This window comes from Trachurus japonicus, chromosome 14 (assembly GCF_045865225.1).
Source record: "Trachurus japonicus isolate A0001 chromosome 14, Traja_1.0".
NCBI lineage: Eukaryota > Metazoa > Chordata > Actinopteri > Carangiformes > Carangidae > Trachurus > Trachurus japonicus.
Genome location: NC_140920.1, coordinates 20405635 through 20432907, shown reverse-complemented (window position 1 = coordinate 20432907; position 27273 = coordinate 20405635). Strand labels below are relative to the sequence as shown.

The following is a 27273-nucleotide window of genomic DNA, read 5'->3' as shown; positions in this document are numbered from 1 at the left end:
AGAGCAGGTTCAAGTGGATTTTGCTTCTTTAGAGCTTTAATACATTCAAACATTTAATTAAGCCACCTCCTGGCCTGAAGTATCCCGGGGATAAAAAAGGCAAATCTGAATTATCCTTGAAAGCCATTAGATGCGGGAGGTTGCAGTAAAAACCTTTCAGCATCTCATCGGATTGTACAAAGAGACTCATGATTTAGAATCAGAGTGAAGTGTATTTGGTTTAGGAGGAGAAAAGCCTTTTAAAACAAGTAATTCCTCTCATATGATCTCGGTAAATTCGGGAACATGAACAGTGCACTCTGGGGGAAAAAAAGAAAAGGTTTCATATTCAGACAAGAAAATGTATATCTCCTCATCTCGTGCAGGGAGTCAGATCATCATTTGTAACACCACTGCTTTTACTGTTAGTGACTACAGTGCAAATTGAAGGACGTAAATAGCACCAGAACAACGTTTCTGAGACGTGTTTATCAGCAATTTGTTTATTCCCGATGGAAGACACATTTGGTTGTTCTCACTTCATGATCTGCAGTGTACCTCAAAAAGTTTTGCTCGTCTTAAAAAAAGAAAAGAAAAACAGTGTGTCGGATTCATCGGCATGCAGATTGCAAACATCTTTGTACTTTTCCCCTCACCCCTTCATTTCCATGTATATGAGATCTACAGTGGCCTTAAGGTAATGTAACACAAAACAACCTCTCTGGTGTTTGTTTTGTCCATTCTGTAGAACCATGCTAAGCTAAACACAAAGAAAAAGAGAAAGATTCAAGTCATTACACATTAATGAAAATATAATCATGAATATTAATTCTATACATTAGATCACCTAAACCCTGCACACTGTGATGTTTCTGTGGTAAGTAATTCAAGTCACATGATTTGTATGTAAAATGTATTTAATTCTTAGAAAATTTTCTACATCTATCACTAGGACAATTTTCCATGACCTTGACCTGTCATCCATTAAAACTCCAGGAGTAAGTGTATACTGTATGTGGCCCCTGCTGGTTTGCAAGCGTCAACACAAAAGGAATAAATAAAAAATGACTGTTAGAGAGCAGTATGTAAACAAAGCCATGGACACGGTGTCTGGTGTCAAAGTAATACCCACAAACATTCACACCTTGTTCGTATGGATTTAGAGTTAAGTCACACGGATGAGCTGAACACTTGTGTTTTTGTAATTAACAGGGAGGTACGACACGCCTCTTGCGGATACATTCCCAGATCCAGCTGGTTGTGACTCTCTGGGCCTGGCTGTCCTCCCCAGGGTCAGCCAGTGTGTGTGTGGCAGTGGAGGCGTCGTAGTCTGGCACCAGGTCTCCGTCGTACGCCACAAAGTAGCGCCTCAGTTTGTCGAAGTCCTGCACCGAGAGGGGCATGAAGAGCTTCACCCCGCTGAAGATGTCCAACAGTGTCTGCAGGCAAAGACATGACCAGTCAGCAGAAGAAACTCTCACACTCTTACTTTCATCAAACACTTGTGAGCAGCAATGTATTTAAAGGAGTGTCAAAACCACATAGGATTCACCGCCATGTTTTTCATCTTGTTATTTTGTCATTAGCAGTGATATCTGATAGATGTGATTTCTGATGCCGATGTTCTCATCACTGTTTTTGTTAATATATAGTAATCCACTTCATAGTTTCTTTTACCATACAGTAGAGGCCTCAAAAACATTGAGAGCATGAAAACTACTACAGTGCATAACAAAAAATAATTAAGTCAACAGTTAAGTAATTACAGGGGTTTAGCATATATATATATACACTAATGAATTCCAGGCTTTGAGATGTAGGTTGCCATGGCAGCAACAGATTTGCTTTTTACAGATAACAAAGAAGGGGTGTGTAGCTCATGGACCAGGTGGACAGAAATAGATATTTGTGGCTATAATCGTTGATTGGCCATCTGATCAGTACAAGCTCAGTATTTTTCTGATTCGTAATTCAGCCTGTGAAGTGTTCATATTAAAAATACTCTGGTGCTGCCACCATGCAGAGTCTCATACAGTATAATAATGAGGAGGCATCTGCCAAAGTTTTGGTCTTTAACCTAATTGACTGAGAAAGTCAGCTATTAAATTATAAAACTCATAAACTAATTAAACGATGCACTGACTGGCAACATTGTGATGTTGGTTTTTCCTGCAATTTCACTGGTGCGCTAAAAAAACCAAAACAAAGGGAATGTTATGTGTTATTTTGCAAAGCTGTAAAGATAAAGAACCTCTGAAAGCCAAATTTAACAATAACTACACACTATTCAGCATTAGTTAAGCATTGCTTTGTTTATTTAATTAGCATTTTTCCTTCATTGATACTAATTATTATGTAACTTATATACGGTAGTCATTACAAATGCTTAACTCGATTAATAATGTCATTGATGTGTTAAACTACTAAATCATACTTAATAGATAGTGTGTTAACAGATGCTTTATGAACAATTATAGTTACTGCAATTCAATTTAAAAATGAATTAATTCAATCATTCATGTAATTACTATTAATTACTGGTTAACACTTTATAAAATATCTATTAAAACACTCACTAACCATTATTATATGTCTAAATCAATGTATGTATTAGTGTAGCATTAATGTTCATCTAAATAGTTTCTTTATCATTTACTTCTACTTTAGAAATTATCTTAATGAACTTCCCTCAATAACTGGTTTGTAAATATGACATTACAATCATCAAACAAATGGTAGATTTTATTAATCCAAAGCTTAACATTTGTAACTGTGTTTACAAATTACATAATAACTAGTATCAGTTTGGGAACAATACTTTATAAATAAGTATTAAATGAACCTCATATGATGTTTAATAGTGTGTGGTAATTATACAGTGTTACTAAATTTAGCTATTATAAGCATCATGACAGGTTGAGTTAAATGAAGTGAGACGTGTTGTTCACCGACCTTGTCGTTCCTCGGCTGCAGCAGTTGAGATGTTGCCTTCGTTTTGCTTTGTTGTCCGTTGCTGTGGACATTTTCACTCTTCTTCACCTGGTGATTAAACACAGGACGGTCAGTTCCGCTCTACTGTTTTCCCATTGTCTGACAGGATTACTGTAACATTTTATGTGCCACGTGATTCTGATAGTGTTTGTACCTTCTTGGGAGCCGGTGCCTCTGTGGTAGTGGGAGTGCGAGGCTGAGATTTCACTGCCTTTGGTTTGGCCGGTGTGTTGTTGCCTGTGAATTGAGAGTACGTTACTGAAGCAGCTTGCCGTCACTCCGGGCTCTTGACTGCTGGGTCAACACATCTCTCTCTCTCTCTATGTGTGTTACTGTTGCTAAATGAACCGTGCTCCACTGTACAATAAATACCGTAAATTTCACATTTCTGTGACCGCGTGTGTCCTCTCTGAGACAGTCTTTAACAGGCGTGTAAATGATGGGGACATTGACATTGCCTGGGGTGTCGCCGGCAAAGGCAAAGATGTGTCCGCATGAGTTGAAAATGTTTCAACTTAAGCAAAAAATTGTGCGCTTGTCCTAAGGCTTTGACTCGGCTTCATGAATACAGAGTGACAGGAAAAAAGTGGTTTGAAGGAAAAATTACAGAATAGGAATAAGAGCTGTGTTTGCATTATGTACCATAGCTAAGAGTTCTCAGCTGGGCTGTGTGGGGGCGACAAACTGACTGCTAAAACACTCCTGGTGAAAATTCAGGAAATTATTAGGTGAAAATATGCAACAGTTTTGGTAATTGTTTTGAGTCGACTTGAAGGGAGAACACTAAACTACAGCTGGAACTTGCTTCTCAAATGTCAGCAAAAAAAAGATGTAACTTGAGAAATCATAATGAACCTTCCTAAAGTGAAGAGAATAAATGATGAGGCTTTCACAAACAAGGGTTGTAAGATAAGCAATTTCAAAATAACACTGCACATTTGCATAAGCTTCTTCTTTTTTTTTTTTTACAATATAATCAGCATGAAAACATCAAAACACGTGTCACAAAGTTGTCGATTCTTGTACGCACTGGCTTTCTTGGGAGAGGCGTCTCGCTGTGAGGACGACGATGGCGAGTTTCCCCCGCTGTCGCCCCCCGATGAGCCCTTGTCGTCGCTGGATCCAGACGGTCCAGCTGTCACTTTAAAGTCACTCGTCTCCTTTGATATGCGGTACAGCTCCTGACCAGAGTGATGAGATGACAACATGGGCTTCAGCCAAGAGACGTAATGTTTCGTGTCACCAGAGATTGAAGGCCGACGTTGGACCCAAATAATTTAGCGCGGACGTGTTTTACTGCCTCGGCCAATATTTCAGCTCATTTGTCAGTGTTTGGAGGATGAGTCCGACTGCATATCTCCTCCTCCTCCCCCGCATTTAAATCATACTTAACTTAGCTGGCCCCTGCGGGTGTTTTGTTCAGCAGTGGCCTTATTTATTATTATTTACTACTCCCATCATCTATATCACTTGGCCTCACCCGTACTCCATCATATATTACGATAGAGATGGAGAGTAATTAGCAACAATCCCAAGTGAACACTTCAGGTATTCAGTATCAAATGAGCTACTGATTCCTGCAGCATTATTTGATCTAATTAAAAAGCCATGACTGTGCTTAATCATTTCCCATGGTGCCATCAATTAGCTGCATTTACAATCATTCATTTTCATGTCCTTGATCTGGAATTGTTATCAAATTAAAAAAAGAAATGAAAGTTATATTTTAGACTTGACTCAACTCTCAGCTACAGCACTTCACGATCATAGTGTGGCATGTGCACTTGAATCAAAGTTTCCTACTTTGAGTTGGTGTAAGTTGGTGGCCGTCTTCCAGTCCTTGTCATCGCGGATACGCGTCATGCGGGGAAAGCGGATAGAGATGCCGTCGGCCGTGTGCATTTCTGATTTGGAGAACTCGGCGCCTGTGATCTCCCAGACAGGTGCTTGCTGCGGCAGGAGAGAAAGTAATGACAAGGTGGGAAAAAAAGAGTAAACATCCATGATAATTACTATTTATAGAAAGATGTTTGTAGATTTCATGATTAGAGTCTATTTTCAAACCCGAAAAAGCCAGAAAAGGTGGTTTCAATCATGAGTTTTGAGCATTTTCATTAAATATGCAGGTTGGCAACACTTCTCAGCTATTATTATTATTATTATTATTTGTAGACGTTCCTGCTGAGGACGTATGCAGTGATCAGTTCGTGTGAAGGTCCACAGTGCTGAGACGTACAGCTGGGCCGAGCCTGAACGGGTCCTTTGGGAAATACGAACGCACAGAATTATGAAATCTCACCTGAGGATCACGGATAATGAAATCTGGATAGTAGTTCTTGATGATTTTCATCCAGCCTGGGATTTTGCTTGGGTCCTACACAAGACACACACACACACACACACGATTCACACACACACACACACACACACACACACACACACACACACCACACACACACACACACACACACACACACACACACACACACACACACACACACACACACACACACACACACACACACACACACACACACACACACACACACGATTCATTTTCAGTTTTATTACATCAGCTCCATATTCCAGGCAGGGCTCTCTAGGTGGATCCTCTCTGACCTTGCTGATTTTGATCACATCCAGCTCCTTCTGGAGCCGGGCCAGCATGGCGTCATCGTAGCCTCCAGAGCACTTGGTGACTGTGCACCACTTCTTGGAGTCCGGGTCGTAACAGCCCATTAGAAAGCTGGACATGATGCCCCCTGGTGGGAAGAAGAACACACCTGTTATTAGGAGGGAAGTTCAGAAAAGTGCTGCTTGCGAGACTCCCCATACCCACTTAATAGTCCCCTCCACTGGCGCTGAACACACACACACACACCGAACACTGTATAATTTCACTTGACTTCCCAAAACTGGCCCATTCAAATCCATCTATGACGGCTCTATTTTCCCTGCTGCTGCCTTCGCCTTCCCACCTCCGTCCTACAGTGTGTTATGACAAGTGTTTTCATCTGATTTATTGTTCCTGCTCTATTAGATTGTCTCCACAGTGCATGAGCTGCCTTTATTAGCCCTGCTTTGGAGATGTGAACCTTTGTTTTTGCATTTGTTATGTCTCCATTGTGTTACATGCTCATTACTCGGCCTCCTCAATGTCTCCCATGTCTTCTGTCTGTCTTTATGCATCACCTAATGACAGCTCGTCCTTTGTGTATGTTGTTACAGCTCACACGGTAATAGAGTTAACAGAGATGAGTTAAAGCAGAAGTAAGTGATATATTTGTGTTAATATAAGTCTTAAATAATTATATCTTCCGACAGCAATCACTTACATAGAGTGTTTGGACCGAAACACGGGTCTGTCAGTCACTCTGCTCTGCTGTAAGCCGAGGAGAAAACTTTTCTCGTATCCTACACTTTTTATCCAATGAGGAGAGAGAAAGGCATGCAGGGCTGTGTGCAGCCAAGGGACGCCGTGAATGTGGTGACATAGGGACGAGGACTGTTATGGTGCGTTCAAGGCAGCCCGTAACTAGTGTTTTTCCAACCTGTGAAGTCGTACCAGTTCGATCTGGTACGAGTTCACGGGTCAGAAGTTACGAGTGGCCGTTACAGTGCACTTTCACAGGTAAAACAGGTCGGAAAAACATGAGTGGGTTGCCTGGAACGCTACAAAGTCGTAAGTTGTGACTTGAAGCTGTAATTTACGGTTTCAAAAGCCTGCGTGGAACGCAGCATTAGCCAAAACGACCGGATCGCTTACTTCTGCTTTAATTGTTAATCTCCTGGCTAAGTACAGTTTCATATAGACATGTAACTGTTTATGTTGTGGCTGATCAGTTCATTATTTTATTTTTTCAGATTGAAGATCTGATTTCAAGGTTAACAGATTATATGTGAACCTACTTTAAATCCTCTGATACCAAATGCTAATTTACAGTTTAATAAAGAGTCTGTTCCTCTAATTACCAAAACACATTAAATATCAATTTTGCCGAAACTTGAACAGTGTTCGCAAAGCAGCCCCTATGATCATTTAAATAATTTTCATATCATTAAAAATTAACCATAATAGTAAAACTGTCTTGGTTAGCTAATTTGGGTGTACCCAGAGTCAAACCACCCCCCTCACCTTACAGGAAATGACTGAGCAGAGAATAAAAGGGACACTAAAACTGTCAGCGCAAGTAAGATGAAGCATCACGGACTGGAGAGGACTTAAGTCTGTAAGTTCACTGCAGAATCAAATGAATGTACAGTGGTGTGAGGTGTGGGCTTCACAGACCGTTTGAGCCTTTTCCATAGAAGGCCCCCAGCACCACTAGGTCAGCCGTGTCGGCCATCGCGCCTTCATTCAGATAGTCCTTTTTCACCTTCAGCCAGTGACGCTTCCCGGGTTCGTAGGTCCCCTGAAACACAGAGATGCACCTCGTCCATCATTATCTGTCACCCACAATTTAATTTTAAGTACAAACAGCTTGCAATGTTTTCATTTTCACCGTTATCGTTTTGGCACAGCAAAAAATGTGAAATATTGAAGTGTTAATTAATGATTTTGTTATTTCAACACAGAAGGTTAATAAGAGATCCAGTATGAGGACAGAGAATCCTACATTATATAACCATCACAACTCACCTTTATGTCTTTCAGCACCAGGCCTTCAAGTCCCTCTCTGATGACACGAGTTATCATGTCGGCCAGGTCTCCCGCCCTCTGTCACGCACACACATAACAGAGCATTAGATGCCACCCTGGCTGCACGGAGCTACTACAGATGTGCACATGCAGCAGATGTTCTTACAGTGACGTGCTTCATCTCTGAGAACAGGATCCTGTTGGGGACTTCCACCATATTGTCGTGCAGGAACTTCCTACGCTCACGCAGTGGCCTGGAGAACATGATGCCAGTGAATCAAACAGGTGCCACTTTACAACTTTAAAACTGGCTCATTAGTTCAGTTGTTAATGCTTTCTAAATTATAAATATGCATATTATAACATAGATTTCATATAGTGATGCAGGCTTACTCTTTTGCAAGTTAAAGTTAATGTTTATTTTTCATTTATCTTACTAATGTGTACCATTTATCACTGGTTCAATGTGCCTCATTGTAACTCATTAAGAAATAATGATGTATTTCACACTTCACAAGGCTGCATTTTGTGGTTGCTGATAACATGTCAAGGTGAACAATATGACTAAAACATTAGCTATTGTTCTTTTGTGTTACTGTTTTTATTGCTTTGATTGTTATTTTTTATACTTATAAATGCTGCCATTCATGTTTAATTTTATGCAAACCACTTCGTATTGTTTTTAAAAGTGCTATACAAATACATAGGATGCTGATGGTGGCTAATTGCTCGTGACAGGTACAAAGCAGGGAGGAGAAAACAGATATGACACTTAACAGTACTGATAAATGTAGGCTCACTATTTAGCAAACAACAGGTCACTGTTGCCCTTTTTATGTTTTTATATGCATTATAACAGCTTATAAATGATTCATACAGTGTTGGCAAGCTGTAGTAGTCTATGCAAACTAATACAACATACTGGTTTTGGAAAAATAGCTGCTTTTTCTCCAGTGAATGTGCTACATTTAGTCTAGAGATGTATATTTACACAGATATACCGAGGAGACTTGTCCTCAGGTTTTTTCCATTAATCTAATCTTGTTCACACCTAAACAAGCACTGAAACTATATAAATCACCAGAAGAAAAACCAAACCCACAAGGAAAATTACCTTTAAATACACAGATGCTAAAGTAAAAATGGCATCTCTACATGAAAGCATAAAACAAAACACTGTATGAATAACACAGAAAGCTAAACACACACACACACACACACAGTAAACCACCGGAAGAGAACAAAGTGTTTGTGGAGGTTTGGAGGAGTGCGTTACCAAAGATGTTAAAAACTACATACTTGCATCATTCCCATCAGGGGTTCTTTGTACACTGGGATTCAAAGACGCTTTTAAGACAATGGCTGGACTGAAAACGCATTTACCTCTCCATGAGACTGACGCCGTTGAAGTAGATACAGTCGAAAACAAAGAGGCACACTTTGGCATCTTGAAAGGCCGCTTTCTGAAGGGAAGAGGAGAGGAGAAGCGTGACGTGCGACAACAGAGACTGATCAGAAAACAAGCTGCATGACAAAACTCATGCTGTCTGAGAGGAAAAAATAAAATCTAAGTACAAATTGGCTTTAGTGTTCTCACCTTGTGTACACCCAGAGTCCCAAAAGGCAGGGGTTTACTGGTCTTTGTGTCAATTAGGAGGACTTCAGCATCCAATATCATACTGTGGCCTCCGGGAAAAGCCTGAGGGATGTACTCTTTGAAATGGGCCACCTGAAACATCGACATACACACACACGGGGCTTAGGCACCGAGGAAAAAGAGGAAGCACTTGAAACATCTATTAAAGCAAGATTTAAGAGGGCTGTACCATATCATGGACGATCTGAACAGTTTTATAGTGTATTTGCAATTCAGAACTTAACAAACTGTCTAATAATAGTGGCTGAGGGTGTTTAATTAGCCATTTGTCTGATGGGAGTGTGCTGTGTGCACAAAGCTGTCACACAGGGACAGATGTCTGCAGCTGTTTAGGTTAGATGGGTCGAAACGGGGCCACAACTGGAAATCTAAGGAAGCAGCTGCATCTGTCATTGACAAATTCTGCAGACTTGTGTGAATAGAGGGAAAAAAATAAGCAGAGAAGCCTCTCAAAGCGTTCATGAGCGGAGGCACATCCTCGTGTGCAGAGCTGCTGTGTGTGAGCGATGTATTGTGTGCACAGCAGCATCATCTAGTGGTTTAAATGGGCTAATGATGACAGTGTGGTGCTATTTCTTCATGCATGTTCAGGCTCTTTGCCTCATGCTGAGAGAGCAAACACACCAGGAAAAAAAAACATCACTATGGGAAATGTGTGAATTTCACGCTGGGATAATACCTTTAAGCTGCTAATCCTGCAGGGACAAACCTGAGGTCATTTCGTTCTGACTGTTCATGCATCGACAGCGTGGCTGTGTGTTTGCATTTGTGTACTGGGCATGTGTATGTGTGTGTGTCGGTGTGTGATAAGACTGACTTTGTGCGGTAACACCGGCTTGAGGCTGCGGCTGAAGTAGCTGAAGACGTCTCCGTTTTTGTGGACCTGCACCCGCTCTCCGTCGTACTTGATCTCAGAGTACATCCCGTTGGGGCATTTCTTCATGGCGTACTCGATGGATTTACAAGCCTCGGCCTGGAATCACAAAGGAAAACAATCAGTCACAAAGCTCTCGGCAGGTAAACCAATTTCTTATGGTTACTTTTCATTAAAAGTTTCCGCTGGCACAAGTGTTCCTTCGACTTTCAGGTGCAGGTGAAGGATAATTCTGGGATAACCGTGTTGAGACTTGTTGTAAATCAGCTCCAAGTTGTTTTGCGAGTTGCTCCTCTGCTGAAACCTGGATTTCATAAATGAGGCAATGTCCGACAAAATCACCTAACACTAATGTTTCTCGCGCAGCAGACATGCAGGTTTGACTGGCTGCATAGCGTCACGTGGTGGGCCCCTGGAAGCAGAGATTGTGCCTCAATGAGTCAACACACAATAGACATGTGAAGAAGCAGAGGTAGGAGAAATCATTTTCCAGGATACTAGACCTTTTCTCTCATTTTTCATGTTTTTTCCATGACCAGAAAATTGGTCAATAATAATAATAATAAGTTTTCCAGGATACATGGGAACCCTGTAAGACCACTCACCACAGTTTTCATGTGCAGTAAAGGGTTATTAATGACTTTTCCGGTGAGCTCACTTATCCTCCAATCGGGTCTGAACTGTTTTGTTTGTTTGTGTCTACTCATGAGACTCGCTTTGTTTTTGCCCTGTTGTAGAGGAGCTGCCATTTTCCCTTATCTACAAAATGACTCTGATGAGTCCAGTGCTTGTACAACTGATAGAAATAATGGTCAAAACTACTTGTTGCATCTACAGTAGGTGTTGGTTTTACATATTGGAAAGAGCATTGATGACGATAAGAGCAAACAATCCCGCAGCATGAGCTCACTGTGTTTGTGTCAATCACAGAAACATAATTTATTCCTTTCAGTGTTATACCAGTATGTAGCCTGGTACCATCACACTGTTAAACTAATTGACTATGACTGTGCTGGCAGTGTGACTGCATGTTCACCTGCTGCTGTGTGCGTACTAATTGCGTTTCAGAGCACACCATCAAAATGAATTAGACTTAATTTGGTGTCGTGTTTCTCCCCTGCTAATGTGTCTGCTGGATGTAACAGAAAGCGATGCAGCATTTCATCTCCTGCACAGCGATGTGAAGCAGAGAAGGAAGTTAGAACTGAAAACGCTCAAGTTTTGAGCCCGTGGGAAGCCAGGAACTGGACCGTGTTATTCATTTGTAAACTAAAATGTGACAGAGCTGCATTGGGTTTCAATTTACTTTCAGTAGTGTGTAATTAAAAGTCTGCTGTGTAATGTGAAATTTAATGGTCTGTAGGTTTTTTGGAGTCATGCTGAATTAATATTTGCGTAGGGGGTTGTCATATAGCCGTGTGTTTACAGCGCACAGTTATCTGGGAGGTCCAGCTGCTGCCGATTTGTTTGGTCCCAGAAATCAGCTGGAAACACTTTGAACATCACACAGTGCGTGGAGGTACCACCTCACGAGAAGGAAACAAAGGATCAGAGTCAATCTTTTGACACAAACAGTGACTTTGGTTGATGATTAAACAGACAATAAGCCCCTCTTCTATTATTGAGTATATGTGTGGAGGCATGCTTGGTTTATTTAGACTAAAGTTAATCTTGACTCAATAACATGAGAGTACTTCTTACACTCGCCAAGATGATGATAACAGTCTCTTGTTAACCAACCACATGAACACAATGGAAACAGAGGGCCATAATAAGGAATTCATAACTGGAAAAGCTAGGATTAAGAACAATGGGCCTCATTCACCAATATCTTCTTAAGAACCTTCTTAGATTCTTTCTTAAGTTGTTCTTAAGAAGTTCCTTAAAGGGATAGTTCACCCTAGAATGATATTTCGCTCATTATCTACTCACCCTCATGTTGACTAAGGGCTGGAAGAATTTTCAGAGTCCACCGTCCCTTCTCTGAGTTACAGGGGGTCTTGGCGTAGCAGTGCATTTCAATGCCACGGTTGCAAAGGGCAAGGTTCGCACTGAGACCGACTCGAGTCTCAGTCGGTCTCAGTATCAGTGCGAACCTTGCGCATGCGCGCTGGCAGCGGAAGAGCGGACAACAGACACTAGGAGCTAATGCTACAAACATGCTTGGAATGTGGACTTATTTAATTTTTTTCGGGACAATTACGCAATTTGGGGCTTCAGCACAAGACGGACATTACATACGAGCATCATGGAGGTATTTGGATGTTTTTTTGTGTGTGTTTTTTTACGAAGAGCTCTGGTGTCCCTTTGCAACCGTGGCATTGAAATGCACTGCTACGCCAAGACCCCCTGTAACTCAGAGAAGGGACGGTGGACTCTGAAAATTCTTCCAGCCCTTAGTCAACATGAGGGTGAGTAGATAATGAGCAAAATATCATTCTAGGGTGAACTATCCCTTTAAGAAAACCCTACGTCAGATTCATCAACGCGTTCGTAAGCCTCAGAATTGTTCGCAGCTGTGTTCCTACTTGATGAATGCCATCTCCTCGTAAGTTGAGGGCGTGTGCCAGGTGAGTCTAATTAACATAGGATTAGCATAGGTAACAGCCCCATCAATGCCCGTAAAAGGGCATGAGACTGCAGGGCCGTGTGCAAACAGAACCCACAGGCACTGAGCAGAGAAGGTGAAGTGAGAAAGAAAGTTGAAATGCTCAAATGAAAATCTGGGAGGGAGCACCAGACTCCAAACGTAAAAAGAACTTAAATAGTGAAGTGGCGCTACTGTGGCAGGAATGAAACAAAGAAACAAACAAAAGGCTTATATTTAGTTTATATTTTTATATTTATATTTAGGCTATATTTAGTAGTATCAGCAGTGGATGCAGCTCTTCGGTTGTTAACAGAGAGACCACACTCTCACGTGTGCCATCATAAATATCATCATATTATCACATATGAAAAAAAAAAACGGTTGTGTATAGTGTGAACACTTCAACAGTAAGTGCACTGTTGCAGCCCGCAATTAGGAAAAAAAAAAAATCATATCGGCAGCTGTATGCCCCCCCGCCCCCTCAAAAAAGAGAAAAAAACAACTGATATGAATTAAGTGTCTATAATGTTTTTTAAGAGACTGCAATGATTTGTCTATTATTATTATTAATATATATGATTATTAAAAACATCATAAAAGATAAGAAAATAATTCTTATTCAAATCATATAATATCATACAACTGCAGAACAAAAGAAAACGCTATAATCGGTTATTTTTGCAGAAGTCTCAGCACCTAAAAGTGCGTAAGTATACTCCTGACTGTTCGTAGATTTTGTTCTTAGTTAAGAACAAATTCTGGGGGTCACGTGACGCAAATGGCGGAGTAAGCAGCTCATTGTTTGTGCTCCCGCAGCTCGGCATCCTACAGACTATTTTTCGACAGAAAGCGGTGATATCGTGAAGCAATCGTCGATGCCTGGAAATAGGAGAAAGCCTTCCCGGCAAAATATACTTGATCTGCTCGCGAAATCCCCCGTACAAGGAGTTCAGTTGCCGAATTCGCCATCTAGCAGCCAAGCTAATATGGCGGACAACACGCGGCCGCTTCTGGGTCAAGTTGACGCCGACAACTTGGTGGAAAGAATCACCGCTGAAGTACTCAAAGGTGTGGAGGCTTCCTTTGACAAGAAGATCGACCCGGTTCTGAAAAAACTCGACGCATGTTCGTCCAAAATCACCGCGCTGGATGCCCGGGTCACAGAGGCTGAAGACCGCATTTCAAACTCCGAGGACGCCACAGCCATTCACATTTCAAAACTCGCCGACGTCGAGAGCAAGCTGGAGGAGGCCATGGAAAAGATCGACGACTTAGAAAACAGGAGCCGGCGGTGCAACATACGTATCCTCGGGCTTCCTGAAGGCAGCGAGGGCACTGACCCTCCTGCTTTCTTCAAGACCTGGCTGCCGATGCTTCTGACAACAAGCTTCAAAGGGGGTTCTGTGAAACTGGACCGCTGCCATCGCGCTCTCACCCGCCGCCCACCAGCTAACCAGCGGCCCCGGGCTGTTATCATAAAGCTCCACAACTTCCAGGACAAAGTCCGGATCATGCAGGCGGCAAGGAAAGCACAGACCCTGACGTACAACGGCGCCCCGATCATGATATTCGAGGATTTCTCCGCAGCTGTACTAAAGAAGCGGCAGGAATTCTCCGTGGTCAAACAACGGCTAAAAGATAAAGGGATCGCCTTCGCCATGCTGTACCCAGCCGTCCTCCGGATTAAACACAACGGCCAAGAGAAGGTCTTTAAACATCCCCAAGAGGTGGCTGCTTTTTTGGATGAGGTGTCGGCTGGAGCTCACGGAGAATCTTCCTCCGCTGATGCCTGAGAGCGTTTGTTTTCTACACCGTCACATGCAGGTGTGGTTCTGAACTAAACTGAACTCCAGATTTGACTGAGGAGCGGGTGAGCATGTAATTCAATTGTTCTGCCAACGCCGGTCTTGACTTGACTATGTCCGTTTCTCCCTCTTTTCTTTGTTGACTGTGTGGCATTTGTTAGACATGCTACTTGTTTTTCATCCCTTTTGGTGGTGATTGACATGTTATGAACCACTAAGTGTGCTAAATAGCCTTGATGTTATAGTGACATAGTCAGGGGACTCCCCTTGTTGTTTTACTCCGGCCTATGTATTGATCGTTGCTCACACGCTAACCGCGGAAAAAAAAGAGAAAAAAGAAAAAGAAAATTCACAATTTGTTTTGATTAGAGCTGCGGGCCAAGGGTTGAGGTGCTTAAACATTTTTAGGTTTGGAAAGAGTTTAAAACCCGGTCCAGCATCTTCCTCAGTTTGAGTAGGGAGATTAGCTCACACCCTCAATGGGTGTAACAGACCAAAGTCTGACCCCAATGTCTGTCTGCTCTATTTTCTTTGTAAATAGTTACGTTTTAAATGTTAGCAAAGCAATCTCTTCATTATTTCATTATTTTTCTGTTTTGTTTTTCAGTCTTTTTTCAGGGTACCCTAGGTGTTTGTGGTATTTTCATTTATATCTCATCAGGATTGTCTCTAATCTACAAGATGGCCAGTGATAAACCCACACTTAAAATGTGCAGTTGGAATGTGAGAGGCATACATAATCCTATCAAGCGTAAAAAGATATTAAGTTTCCTGAAAAAGGAACATGTTCATATAGCCCTCCTGCAAGAAACACACCTTACCCCGAGTGAGCACTTGAAGTTAAAACGGGACTGGGTCGGGCAGGTGTATAGCTCATCTTTTACCAGCAAGAGCAGAGGTGTTGCCATTTTAATAAATAAACATCTACCTATATCTGACATCCAAACCATCTCTGATAAGTCTGGTCGATATGTTATGTTAAAGGGGCAGCTCCATGGCCAACTGATCTCATTTTTGAATATTTATTTTCCCCCGGTACAGTCGAACGACTTCATCCCACAAGTGTTTTCTATGTTCGCTGATTGGATTGGGGAGAATTCTGTCATAGCTGGAGATTTTAACTGCTACTTCTCCCCAGCGAGTGACAAATCGCCTTCTGTACAGAATCCAATGTCTAGTAGAGCTAAGGCTATATTGGATACCTGCAGTGAACTGGATCTGGTAGACACCTGGCGGGTTTTGCATCCCAATGATAAAGCATTTACTTATTATTCTGGCGTACATAAATCAAGTAGCAGAATTGATTTCTTTCTCACTCCTAAAATCTCTCTGAGTAACGTTAAGAGCTGCTCTGTTGGGGACATAATCATATCAGACCACGCTCCCATTTACATAAGTTTAAATAATGTAAATCCTATATATCAAAGACGGCCATGGAGATACAACACATTCTTGAACCACGACCCTAACTTTGACAAATTCTTGAAATTGCAATTGGACTTTTTTTTAAAAGAAAACAAGAGTCCCGATGTCTCTCCAGGCCTTCTATGGGACACCATGAAAGCTTATGTTCGTGGACTGATCATATCTTATACTGCTAGGCTTAAAAAGAACAATAGGACTGAGCAAAGGAAACTTGAGCTGGAACTGCATGAGCTTCAGACTAAATGCAACTTATCTCCATCTGAAGAGCTGAGGAATGATATAGAGGTGGTCAAGGCGGCTTTAGATAGTCTACTCACAAAGAAGGCTGAAAAAACGATGTTCTTCATGAGGCAAAAGATGTATGAGTTCGCCAACAAACCTAATCGATATTTAGCCAATCTGCTTCGTAATAGGGCTTCGGCCCAGAACATTTCTTGTATCAGAGATTCAACTGGTATCCATAACTATGATAACAAAATAATCAACGACACTTTTCAAAAGTTTTACAGACAATTATATTCCTCCCAGTTGAACCCACTCTCAGAACAGGACATGTTAAATTTTTTCACAAAGGTGAATTTGCCAAAGATTACAAATGAACAGAAAGATGATCTTTGTAAACCAATCACTCTGAGTGAAATTAAGAATTGTATCCAGCAACTCCCCAACAACAAGGCCCCAGGCCCCGACGGATTCAATGCAGAATTTTATAAAAAATTTAATGGTGTTCTAGTTGATCCCCTTTTTGAAATGTTGCAGTCCTCATTTGTAGCCGGGGCTCTCCCTCCATCTCTTATGGAGGCCAATATCTCTTTAGTACTAAAAAAGGGGAAAGCACCTGAAGAGTGCTCTTCATATAGGCCTATATCAGTTTTAAATTTAGATCTGAAGCTCATTGCAAAGATTCTAGCCTCACGTTTGGAAAATGTTCTCCCCTCTGTCATCGGGAATGACCAGACTGGTTTCATTCGGGGGAGGTTTTCATCACATAATGTGAGACGCCTGCTTAATATCATTCAGCATTCTTCCGCATACAATACAGCTTTAGTTATCTCTCTCGACGCGGAAAAGGCGTTCGATAGGTTAGAATGGCCTTACCTATTTTTCACACTCCAGGAATTCGGACTAGGGGAAGATTTTATTAAGTGGATTCAAATTTTGTATACTTCGCCCCTTTCAGCAGTAATTACAAATGGGCTCAGATCTAGTAATTTTAATATTGAACGGGGTACAAGGCAGGGCTGCCCCCTAAGCCCTTTATTATTTGCGTTAGCTATGGAACCGTTAGCCGCCACCATAAGACAAGACACTAGTATTAGAGGTATCTCTTTAAATAATCATGAACATAAAATCTCGCTCTATGCGGATGACGTTTTGATTTTTTTAAGCTCCCCTACTCATTCTATCCCTAAATTGACCGAACTAATTAATAATTATGGCTCTTTTTCCGGGTATAAAATAAATTTTTCTAAGAGTGAAGCCATGCCTCTTAATTGCTCACAAACGCTAGATCCAAACATTTCACGGCCATTTCGGTGGTCTCGAGCAGGGTTTCTTTATTTAGGCATAAAAGTTTCACCATGCTTGAAAGATTTGTATAAATTAAATATCGCTCCTCTCATACAAACTATAAAACAGGACCTTGATAGGTGGTGTGGCCTGCCCCTGTCCCTCCTGGGTCGAATTCATTTGATCAAAATGAATATTCTTCCGCGCCTCCTGTATTATTTTCAGATGCTGCCAATTATGTTATCAAAGAAAGTCCTTACAAAATTTAATAGTGCTATCATATCATTTATCTGGCGTAAAAAGAGATCCAGGTTGAGATACAGTTTTCTTTGCCTACCTGTTAAAAACGGTGGCTTGGCAGCACCTTCTCTTTTATATTATATGTGTGCGGCACAGTTTAAGTTTCTGTTGGAATGGTTCATTGATGACCCTGACTCTGTCTGGCTCAGCTGCGAGTCTGCCTCTCTGGAGAACATCCCCTTACAGAACTTATTATATATATCTCCTGGCAGAGTGACAACATTAGTAAAAGACAATGTGCTTTTAAAGAATATGCTAAGTATTTGGCATAAAGTCAGAAAATTGGAGGGGCACAGTAATTGCTTCTCTTTGTTGACTCCTATACACGAAAACCCTGACTTTCAACCTGGCTTACAGGGCGGCCTTGCTGATTTGAAGCTCAAGGGCATCAGGGTTGTTGGAGACTTGATTCAGGGTGGCTCAATCCTCACATTTCAACAAGCAAAAAGCAAATTTGGTTTCACCAATAAGGATTTTTTAAAATTTATGCAAATTCGTAACTTTATTTTGAGTACCTTGAAAGATTTCCCTGGGGGTCTTGCTATATCTCCCATAGAATCCCTACTGGTAAATAACATGCAACTCAAATCCTTCAGTAAGAAACTGTACAAGATCCTCTGTAATCTTAATGTTGATAATTCTGCCAAAGTAAAGGGCAAATGGGAATCTGATGTGGGTGCAGTAGATTCTGGGGTCTGGGACACTCTGTGCGGCCAGCCCTCCAAGGTTCTGGTGTCTAACTCGGCATGGGAGAGGCAATTCAAGATTTTACATAGGCTTTTTATCACTCCTGCAGACAGACACCGATTTAACCCTAATCTGTCAGAGCTCTGTAATAAATGTCAACTACATGCTGGGTCATTTATTCATTGTTTATGGAGCTGCTCTCACATACAGCAGTTTTGGAATGTAATTGCTCAACAGTTGAACCTAATATTCAAACGACAGTTACATCTAACTGCAAGGACTTGTCTGTTGGGACTAGAGGACGAGCTGCCGGTGGACTTTCGCAACAGAAACCTGCTACACATCCTGCTGCACTGTGCTCGGAAATGTATCATGGCCTTATGGATCTCGGACAAAACCCCCACTCTCAATCAGTGGAAACAATCTGTGACTGGAATCATTCCGTTTGAGGCTTTCTCCACAGCGCTAAAGGACAAACCCTATGTATTCTACCGGACCTGGAATCCATTCTTGGACTACTTGGGGACCCCCGCGTCTCATAGGGTGAGGTCAGGGCTCGTAGACCTGGCCTGGGAAAAAGATACAGAGCCGTAGTATGTTTGACCATCAAAATTGAGTATTTAATACATCTCCGCTGGACACCCTGAATTTATCGTAGAATTTATTTTATTTTATTTATTTATTTTCCATTATTATTTTTACCTTTATTTTGAATTTTTATTTTTAGTGGTGTTGTTATTCTATTATTTTTTCCTTGTCTGTTTGTTTGTTTTGTTGATTTTGTGCACTGTCACCAGTGCTACGCTTTCTGCTGTCTTTGTCAGATCTGCTTTGCAAGAAAAAGTTTAATAAAAATATGTTTGAAAAAAAAAAAAAAAGAACAAATTCTGGATAAGAAAACATTCATGAATGCCACAATCTTCGTAAAAACTTCGTAAGTAGGACTTAAGAACAAATTTGTTCTTAAGAACGGTTCGTGAATGAGGCCCAATGAACATTTGGGCCAAATTGTCCCTAATATATACCCATTTCATCCTATGTGAAAAAAAAGATTTAAAGCAGAAGTAAGCAATCCGGTCATTTTGGCTAATGCTGCGCTCCAGGCAGGCTTTTGAAACCGTAAATTACAGCTTCAAGTCACGACTTACGACTTTGTAGCGTTCCAGGCAACCCACTCGTGTTTTTCCGACCTGTTTTACCTGTGAAAGTCACTATAACGGCCACTCGTAACTTCCGGCCCGTGAACTCGTACCAGATCAAACTGGAACGACTTCACAGGTCGGAAAAACACGAGTTACGAGTTGCCTTGAACACACCATAACGTCTTGTCAGCCGATGGAGTTAGCAGCCCCCGCCCTCGTCATGGATCTATTGGTCCTCATCCCTACGTCACCACATTCAGGCGCATCCCTTGGCTGCACACACAGCCCTTCATGCCGTTTTCTCTCGTCATTGGATAAAACTTGTAGGATACGAGAAAAGTTTTCTCCTTGGCTCAGAGCAGAGTGACTGAGAGACCCGTGTTTCGGTCCAAACACTCTATGTAAGTGATTGCTGTGGGAAGATATAACTATTTAAGACTTATATTAACACAGAAATATCGCTTACTTCTGCTTTAATTCATCTATTATTTATGTGTGTATAAACATTTGTACATAGATGGGTAGATGCACAAAAAGACATGTGCCTTTGCTGTTATTGAACATTTGACTTTTCTGTAGAATTTTATTTGTTGAACTGAGATGAGTAAAAAAAAAGAAGAATTTTGACAAAGTACTATAACTACAAAAAAAATACAGAAACAGCTGATCTGAACTGATTAAAGATTTTTTCAATCCAAACACAAAATTATTGAAAAACCTACCTTAAGCCTTTGAGCAAGAAATCTAACGATGCCAACAATATTAGAACAAAGAAATCTCTCTAATCGGCAATCTATTTCTAATTTCCTAGTTTATTTTCACCAATAACCCACATATCTCACCCTAAAGCAACCATGGATGATTGAAGTGTTATCCCACTGCGAATACATGATGTGTAATGATTTAACAATCAAATTAGGTCATTGCTTGGAGGTCCCTTCATGTCCATTTGGTCCATTTTTTGTGAACACATGTATCCGGAAATTAATGTGGGACAGAAGACGGATGTCGTCTATATGACAGACACGTGAGCAGGATTGCACATATTTTTTACGCATTGTAGCTGCAATACTCACCAACATGGGTTGAACGGGGGTCATGAGAGATGCCTCCACGGTGAGGAGTTTCCTGGGCCCTGAGCCATTGGACGAGTCCTGTTGGTTCCTCAGCACCCGTTCAACCACGTCGCCCAGATTGCGTGAGGCTTTGAAGGCATCGTAAGCGTTTGGATCCAGAGCATCCAAGCTGCAGTAATGAAAAAACGTGTCGTAAGGTTTCTTCTCAGAAGTGCTGAAAGTATACAGTTTTATTAACTCTCAGACGGCAGGCAAAGACACTTACACATGTTTTGCTCCGGCGTTCATCTTCAGGTCGTGTTTGATCAGTCGAATGATGCATTTCAGGTCATTACTGGTACATCTGTGATAAACAGAGAATGCACTGGGACATTGAGGTATTACAGCATAATACTAAATGTTGATGACCTGAAATGGTTTAAACTTATAGCACACTATAGAAACAAACTGTAAATAGTTTAATTTGAGCCATTTTCAAGATTGTTGTGCAAAGTGAACTAAAGCTTTAGACTTTTTACAGCTGGCAACATGCAATTTAGGACAAACAAACACAGCCCTGCTGCTGTGTCTGAGCTGTGGAGTGTTGAATGTCAAATAGAGCCAGTCTGTCTGTTTCTGTTTATATGTGCATGTCTGTCTGTGTGTGTGTGTGTGTGTGTGTGTGTGTGTGTGTGTGTGTGTGTGTTTTAAACATGCCTGAGGCAGACAATCTATGAAGACAGGAACACTGAAAAAACAAATACTAACAATAAAAAAGTAGGACAAGCTAAAAATGTGGAAGCAATTACCCCATTCACAAATACTGTGAAATGAAAACACAAAATCTGTTTCCTTGGCTTCTACACAGTGGCAGAGGGAATTGTTTACTGCTTTAAAAACTATTTCAGCAATCAATGACAGGTCCAGAACTAAAATACACTGAGCTGTCATTTATTTTGGAAAATCTAGCTAAAACTAATGGAGTCTAATCAGCAGTCCTGCAATAAATCCTATGTTCAGTTTTTATTGAACGTGTTTTAAGAAAATTTGTGGATTCAACCTGGTGATAATTTTGGAGGTTCTAACTTGTGGTGCAGTTTTAATGTACTGCATTATACAGAGAGGTGTTTCTTTATTTTTGTCCACCGCATTTATATTATTCTGGGTAAGTTAAGTAACAGGCACACATCTCTCTGTGTAGTGCAGAAGTCACTGAGCTGAACCGAAGTTTATGTCATGGTTATTATTTCTGAATTACTTTTTGGATATATTCTCCAGCTCGGTCTGTTGCTCATCCTCCTTGGTCAGCTGGGCAAGGCGGGTCAGGGATGCATCTACTTCCTGGATGGTAAGCAGGCTCTTGGCAGCTGGAGGAAATGCTTTGCTCTCATCAAAGAACATCCTCACCGTCTCAGATACATCTCCCTGAAACACAAAGACACCGACTGTATTTTTCTACACAATGTCAGAGAGTATAATCGGCTAGAAAATAATTTATTCAGTGTTTCCCCCAGAAAATTTGTCTGTCCTGGGGGGGTTGGGGGGGGTTATTAAGTTTCGCTTTCACCACGTGCTGCTGTTATGCATGCACGCTTCTCTGTGGTGTGTATGTGTGAGAGGATGTGGAGATGAATGGAGAAGAATGAAGGCGATCGTCCGCCGGGGGGGGGGGGGGTTGGAGGGCGGCGATAGCTACATTTTTATTTTTTTAAGACGTTAGTTTAGGTGGCAGCTCTTTGTTGTTAAGGCGGCCGCCTTAACAGGAAAGCGCTGCGGGAAACCCTGTTATTAGTCCAAGTGTGTAAACATATAGATCACAAACCTGCTCCAGATCTCGCACCATGTCGTCCTGGTTGCATCTGAATATGCGGCTAAAGAGTTTTACGATCTGTTTGTCGTTGAGGTTGTAGACACTTTTTACAACACCCGGCAGGAGCAGTTTCATTGTCAGGTAAAGATCTCCGTGGAACTTATCTAGGGTGACAGGAAGGCAGATTTAGGATAGACATTTGTCATTGAATTCCTGGCTTTTTGGATTTTGTCAGATGTTGTGCTGCTGAAAACATTATATACGATAAACAAACACACCAACCTCCACCTGAGCCTTTCTTGAGATACTTCTCAATAATCTGTGTCTTCACATTGTAGCTGCTGTTTTCCGCCACCGTGGCACAAAGCTTGCGAAACTCTCTGAAGAGGCAGTCCTTGTGCTGCGGGTCACAGAGCTGAGTGGACAGGGCGCTGCCTTGGCTGGCTTTGGAGGGGGAGGAGGTGGATGGTCCCGGGCTGCTGGAGGGGCCGGCCTTCGCAGCTGGACGAGAGAGTGAAGGTGAATGTTGCAAATGATTAGAGAAAGTTTGCGAACTGGGCACACAAGGAGCAAAACATTTGAACAGGTTTTAAGAGTTCTGATTATTGTTTCTGTAGACTTTAATAATCACTTTTCAAGGGATAATTTGGTTTCTATAAATGAATTTAGCCTTTGTTTTAATGTTTGCATTTTGGCTTAATGCTAACAATTTCTCTAAAAATCCTAAATACATGAACAGCGCGATAACAGTGACACTGAATTTTGGAAAGAAAATACACATATCCATATCGAGTTCTAGCTGAATACAAATTAAACTTTCCCTGCTTTTTCAATTTTCAAATAAGGTTGCTTTTCATTGTTTATACTTTTTTCTTCTTTTTTTTTAAGTGTTTTATTTCACACCAGTACACAGTAACCAGACAGAACAAACTCACACATCAACATACCAAGACAGCAACAACACAAAAAACAACAACACCTGGCCTGAAAGGGGGATGGACGAAGCATAGCTTTTAGATTTCCATCCCCACTTGTGTTTTTAAACTACATCACTTCTTTACTGAACAGTTGCTTAGCAGCGGACTTAGCTGTTCAAGTATTTCAGCAGACAAATCACACTCATGTTAAATTTATCACTGCAAATCCAGACCTCTCCGTCTTTGAGATATTCATCACCTTCACCTCTAGTCTGAGACACAGGCCTCCAGAAATGAGTTCAAACCAGTTCAAGTTTTTATTCATCCCACATAGGGCACTTAATTTCAGTGCATCAGAAACTAGGCTCCTGGGAGCCCAAACAGCTGAAAGTTTTATCCACCCCCCTCGTCTTATTGTTGCTGTTTTTCCTCCATCGCATCAACTTTTTATTGTGTTTTGTTTTGTTTGCCAAACACCAACATCCTTAATGTCTTCAGTGTTTTTAGTGTTTTTATTGAGGTTTATGTTTTAGTTATTTGTGTTTATGCCGCCATGCTGTCAAAACAATTTCCTCTTGGGGCATAATAAACATCTGAACTTAACAGAGCTGGACTGCACTTACACACATTTTCTTTCTCAGCATTAAGACGCTACCACATTCACGCAATTTCATGTGGTAATGTAATGTGGTGTATTAAAGGTCCTCCATCATAGAAAAATATCAATCGTCAAAGAGTGGCACACATTTCCTGACTCCTAGCAATCAAGATGTTGCTGCTAAGTTATCTCAGAATTGAAAAAAAAAATCACCCACTTTTATATTAAGCTTTTTGTATCCTTAACTTTTGTTGTAACATTGAGAGAAGCTTTTTAGCTCCTCAGCCTTGGAGGTCTTATCTCACCAGTGAAGCCAGAGAACTTGCGTGGGGCGTTGACAGAAGGGTCAGCAGGAGGAGCCTTCAGCTGGCCTGAGGTGTTCAGCTTGGCTTGAACCTTCTTCTTCGGACTTGCGTTGACTTTGGCCATCAGGTCTACGGGACGAGACGATTTTTAGACTCTAAGTATAAGCAGCTGCTTGACTCTGAGACAGCATATACATCATTCTTAGACTCACACACAACCCTGCACCAATATTTCAATGCATAAACAAACTGTGCAAAACATACACACGTTTACACTTACACAAAGAACCAACACCTTGCTGAGCACAGGTATGACTCTAGTCTACACCACATGAGAGAAAAGCTCTAAAGCGTTCAACTGAACTTTCCTCATAAAAGTTTTATTTTCCACTTGGTTGACATGCCTGACAACTTCAAGCATGTCCAGTTGCCTTTATATAGCTCTTCCAGATCTGTTGATCTGTTGTTGTTGCTGACATGTGGTGCCTCTGGTTTAACTAGCAACACTGGAAGTTAAGTTTCAGTGGAGGTTAAACAACTTTTGCATTAGATGTTGGTAAGCACTGAATGTTTTGAGAAGAAATGTGGCTTTAAAAAAACTACCTGACACATGTTTATTGATGAGATCTTTGTCTTCATCCTGCAACTCCTCCCATCCCTCCAGATCCGTAATGTCCTCGATCTTCTTCGTGGTGGCTCTTGCCCTTTCCAGCTTCTCAAAAATACACTTTACATGGTACCACTCTTTCATTTCCCCTGCAGACTCACTGAAAGGGTTTGGCACAATCTTTCCTATGCGCACTATGCCCTTTTGGATTTTGTCTTTGCATTTCTTACAGCCTGCAGTGCCACGTTTGGCGTATTCCACAATAAACCTCTGTTCTGCCATATCTGGCTCGTTGGAGTAACACTGATGCAGGGGAAGCCAGGGAGGACTGTTTCGTCGGAAGTCGTGTTTAAGCGAGACTGTAGAAAAATTATGGATTTTCCTGGAAAAATTAAACACAAAAATGGGCAGAGCTTGAAGATTAAAGCATGAAGAGATGGGTGAGGATCTGCACCTTTTAGGCTGCTGACACCTAACAAGTGTTTGAAGAGTTTGTAGCCCAGCACGGACAGTCCTGGGAGCTAAACAAACAAGGGGTCTCTGCATCCAGTTGTGATGGTGGGCAAATTACAACCTTAAAAAAAGGCAAAGAGAAAAAATAGTTAGTTCTTGTCCTGCATACTTTGACTTGACATCAGACATTACAGAATTTACAGTGACTGACCCAAGCTCCAGTTCTGCAGTGGCATTGCTTCACAATACACAATGACTGACCAATGTGCACAGTGATTTACTGAATCACACAGGGCCCAGGTCAGCCTGACCCTCTATTGGTGAAATGTAATCATGTATGTGTTTGATCAAATATTTCGAATGGAGTAGAATTTGCACTTCTTTCCTCATTACTAGCATTTACCTTACCAACACAAATATCTGAAAAGTACAAAGACCCTCATTACAACGAGGATTACACAACCAAAGAGCAAGGAAATTGTATGTTTGGGTGTAATTAAAATGTAATCAAACTAGTATTCACAAGAATGCAATTTGACAGATCATGCTACCAAACAAAACTACGTAATATCCCATTATTTTTACATTACTAATTTGTTTACAAAGGGTGGTGAGATTTCGATTCAACCTAACACAGCTTTTCCAAAGCAAATCAGACAGAATATCTAATTTACTGCCTATCTGTTAACAGTTATTACGATCCGGTTATTACACTTTAAACGTGAGCGTCAAGATACGTGCAGGTTTGATGACACGAAGGCAACTAGGCTAACCAGTGATTAGCTTTAGCCACACTCCCTCTGTAACACATACAAGCGGCTAGCCTAGCGAGCTAACACACTTCATAGCAACTAGCACGAATAATTTAACACGTTGGTAACGTTTCTGTATGTATTTGGCTACTGTACCTGTAAGTATATTAGTAAAATATGTTAGTACGGGTTAACCCTTTACTCCCCCTTCTCATTGTTGTGAGAAAACAGCTCAAGTATCAAGTTAACAAAAATTGCAATCTCAAGAAACAATACACTTCCGGGTCACTCCTTCAAAGTAAGAGCAAAGTAGCGAAAATGTTGTAATAATTAAATGCAGGGTGTGTAAAACTAGATGTTAAGTGCCTATATAATTTATACATACCATCGATTCACATCGTAGACCATTCGCAATGCCTTATCTGTTTCCTTTACTTCGATGGATTTTACAATCTATTTCCGGCAAATCCCTAGTGAACCGTTTAGCTTGATGCAACTAAACAAAGCCAAAAAGCCAAACGAAACACAGCATGGTCCTCAGGGTTTTATGCTGCTGGTTGAGAGAAATAGTAGCCCTTTAACATGTGGCAAGACCATGGGCAAGACGCATCTACTGCCATCTGCTGAACCGGAGCACTTAAACCATGCACAGACCCCCAGCTAGTTTTAAAACTAACCGAAACAGAGCCGAGTATTTTAATTAAAACTGACTGAAGTACTCAAACATAAGAACAGTATATGGCGTAAAGATATCCCAGAACAAGTAGCCTAAAACACTCCTGGGTGAACTTGAGTGTTTCATATAATATACGGTATAAATATTTAATATATAAATATTTAAAATGTTTTTAAGAAATTAATATACCGTATAAGAAGAATAAAAACAACTTTCTCTTGTCCCTCTAAAAAAAAAAAAAAAAATGCTGTGCACTCAGATTTGTATTTGGCAGGAAACACAAACACTATAACATCACAAAAAAAAATCTAGAAGTAGAACAGGAACATCACGTAAAACAGGAGCGTCTGGAGATAAAGTATGATAAGTTAGTTTAAATATTTAAAGTGCACGTGCACAACAAGAAAAATTAGACCAAGTTACCGTAGCTAAGTAAAAAGATGATGTGTTTTGTTTCCTCACAGAGCATAGACTTGAAAACATGATAAAGTCAGCATATCTC

At 41.1% G+C, this 27273-nt stretch overlaps 2 protein-coding genes across 3 annotated transcripts in view; one reads left to right on the top strand and one right to left on the bottom strand.

Moving 5' to 3' along the window:
- The window catches only part of rad51d (RAD51 paralog D), a 49592-nt gene extending 48164 nt beyond the window's left edge, over nt 1-1428 (top strand). The window contains exon 11 of the mRNA XM_085798308.1: nt 1192-1428. The gene's annotated coding sequence lies outside the window, so the exon portion shown is untranslated. The remainder of the gene's footprint in view (nt 1-1191) is intronic.
- lig3 (ligase III, DNA, ATP-dependent) lies at nt 1171-26622 on the bottom strand. 2 transcript variants are annotated; one of them, XM_085798307.1, is made up of 21 exons: nt 26481-26622; nt 24887-25464; nt 24284-24412; nt 22746-22964; nt 22476-22627; nt 21912-22078; nt 20940-21017; nt 20675-20843; nt 10084-10239; nt 9207-9338; nt 8993-9072; nt 7776-7863; nt 7610-7687; nt 7259-7382; nt 5590-5732; nt 5270-5344; nt 4774-4920; nt 4001-4151; nt 3125-3207; nt 2932-3018; nt 1171-1418 (listed from the first exon to the last, which is right to left on the bottom strand). In XM_085798307.1, exons 2-21 carry the CDS (start codon nt 25434-25436, stop codon nt 1185-1187), a joined length of 3042 nt encoding a protein of 1013 aa, XP_085654433.1. In that variant the 5' UTR covers nt 25437-25464; nt 26481-26622; the 3' UTR covers nt 1171-1184. The 2 variants fall into 2 exon arrangements, with proteins under 2 accessions (XP_085654433.1, XP_085654432.1); XM_085798306.1 differs by lacking the exon at nt 26481-26622 and adding an exon at nt 26252-26341.
- Between the last annotated feature and the right edge of the window lie 651 nt (nt 26623-27273).

Bases quoted from the DNA above. Each gene is read 5' to 3' on its own strand.
- lig3 (XM_085798307.1), bottom strand. From the start codon at position 25,436: ATGCAGAGACCCCTTGTTTGTTTAGCTCCCAGGACTGTCCGTGCTGGG. The intron at 20,844-20,939 runs GTAAGTGTCTTT...TCATTACTGCAG, and splicing joins AACGCCGGAGCAAAACATGT to CTTGGATGCTCTGGATCCAA. The intron at 10,240-20,674 runs GTGAGTATTGCA...TTGTGATTCCAG, and splicing joins CCCCCGTTCAACCCATGTTG to GCCGAGGCTTGTAAATCCAT.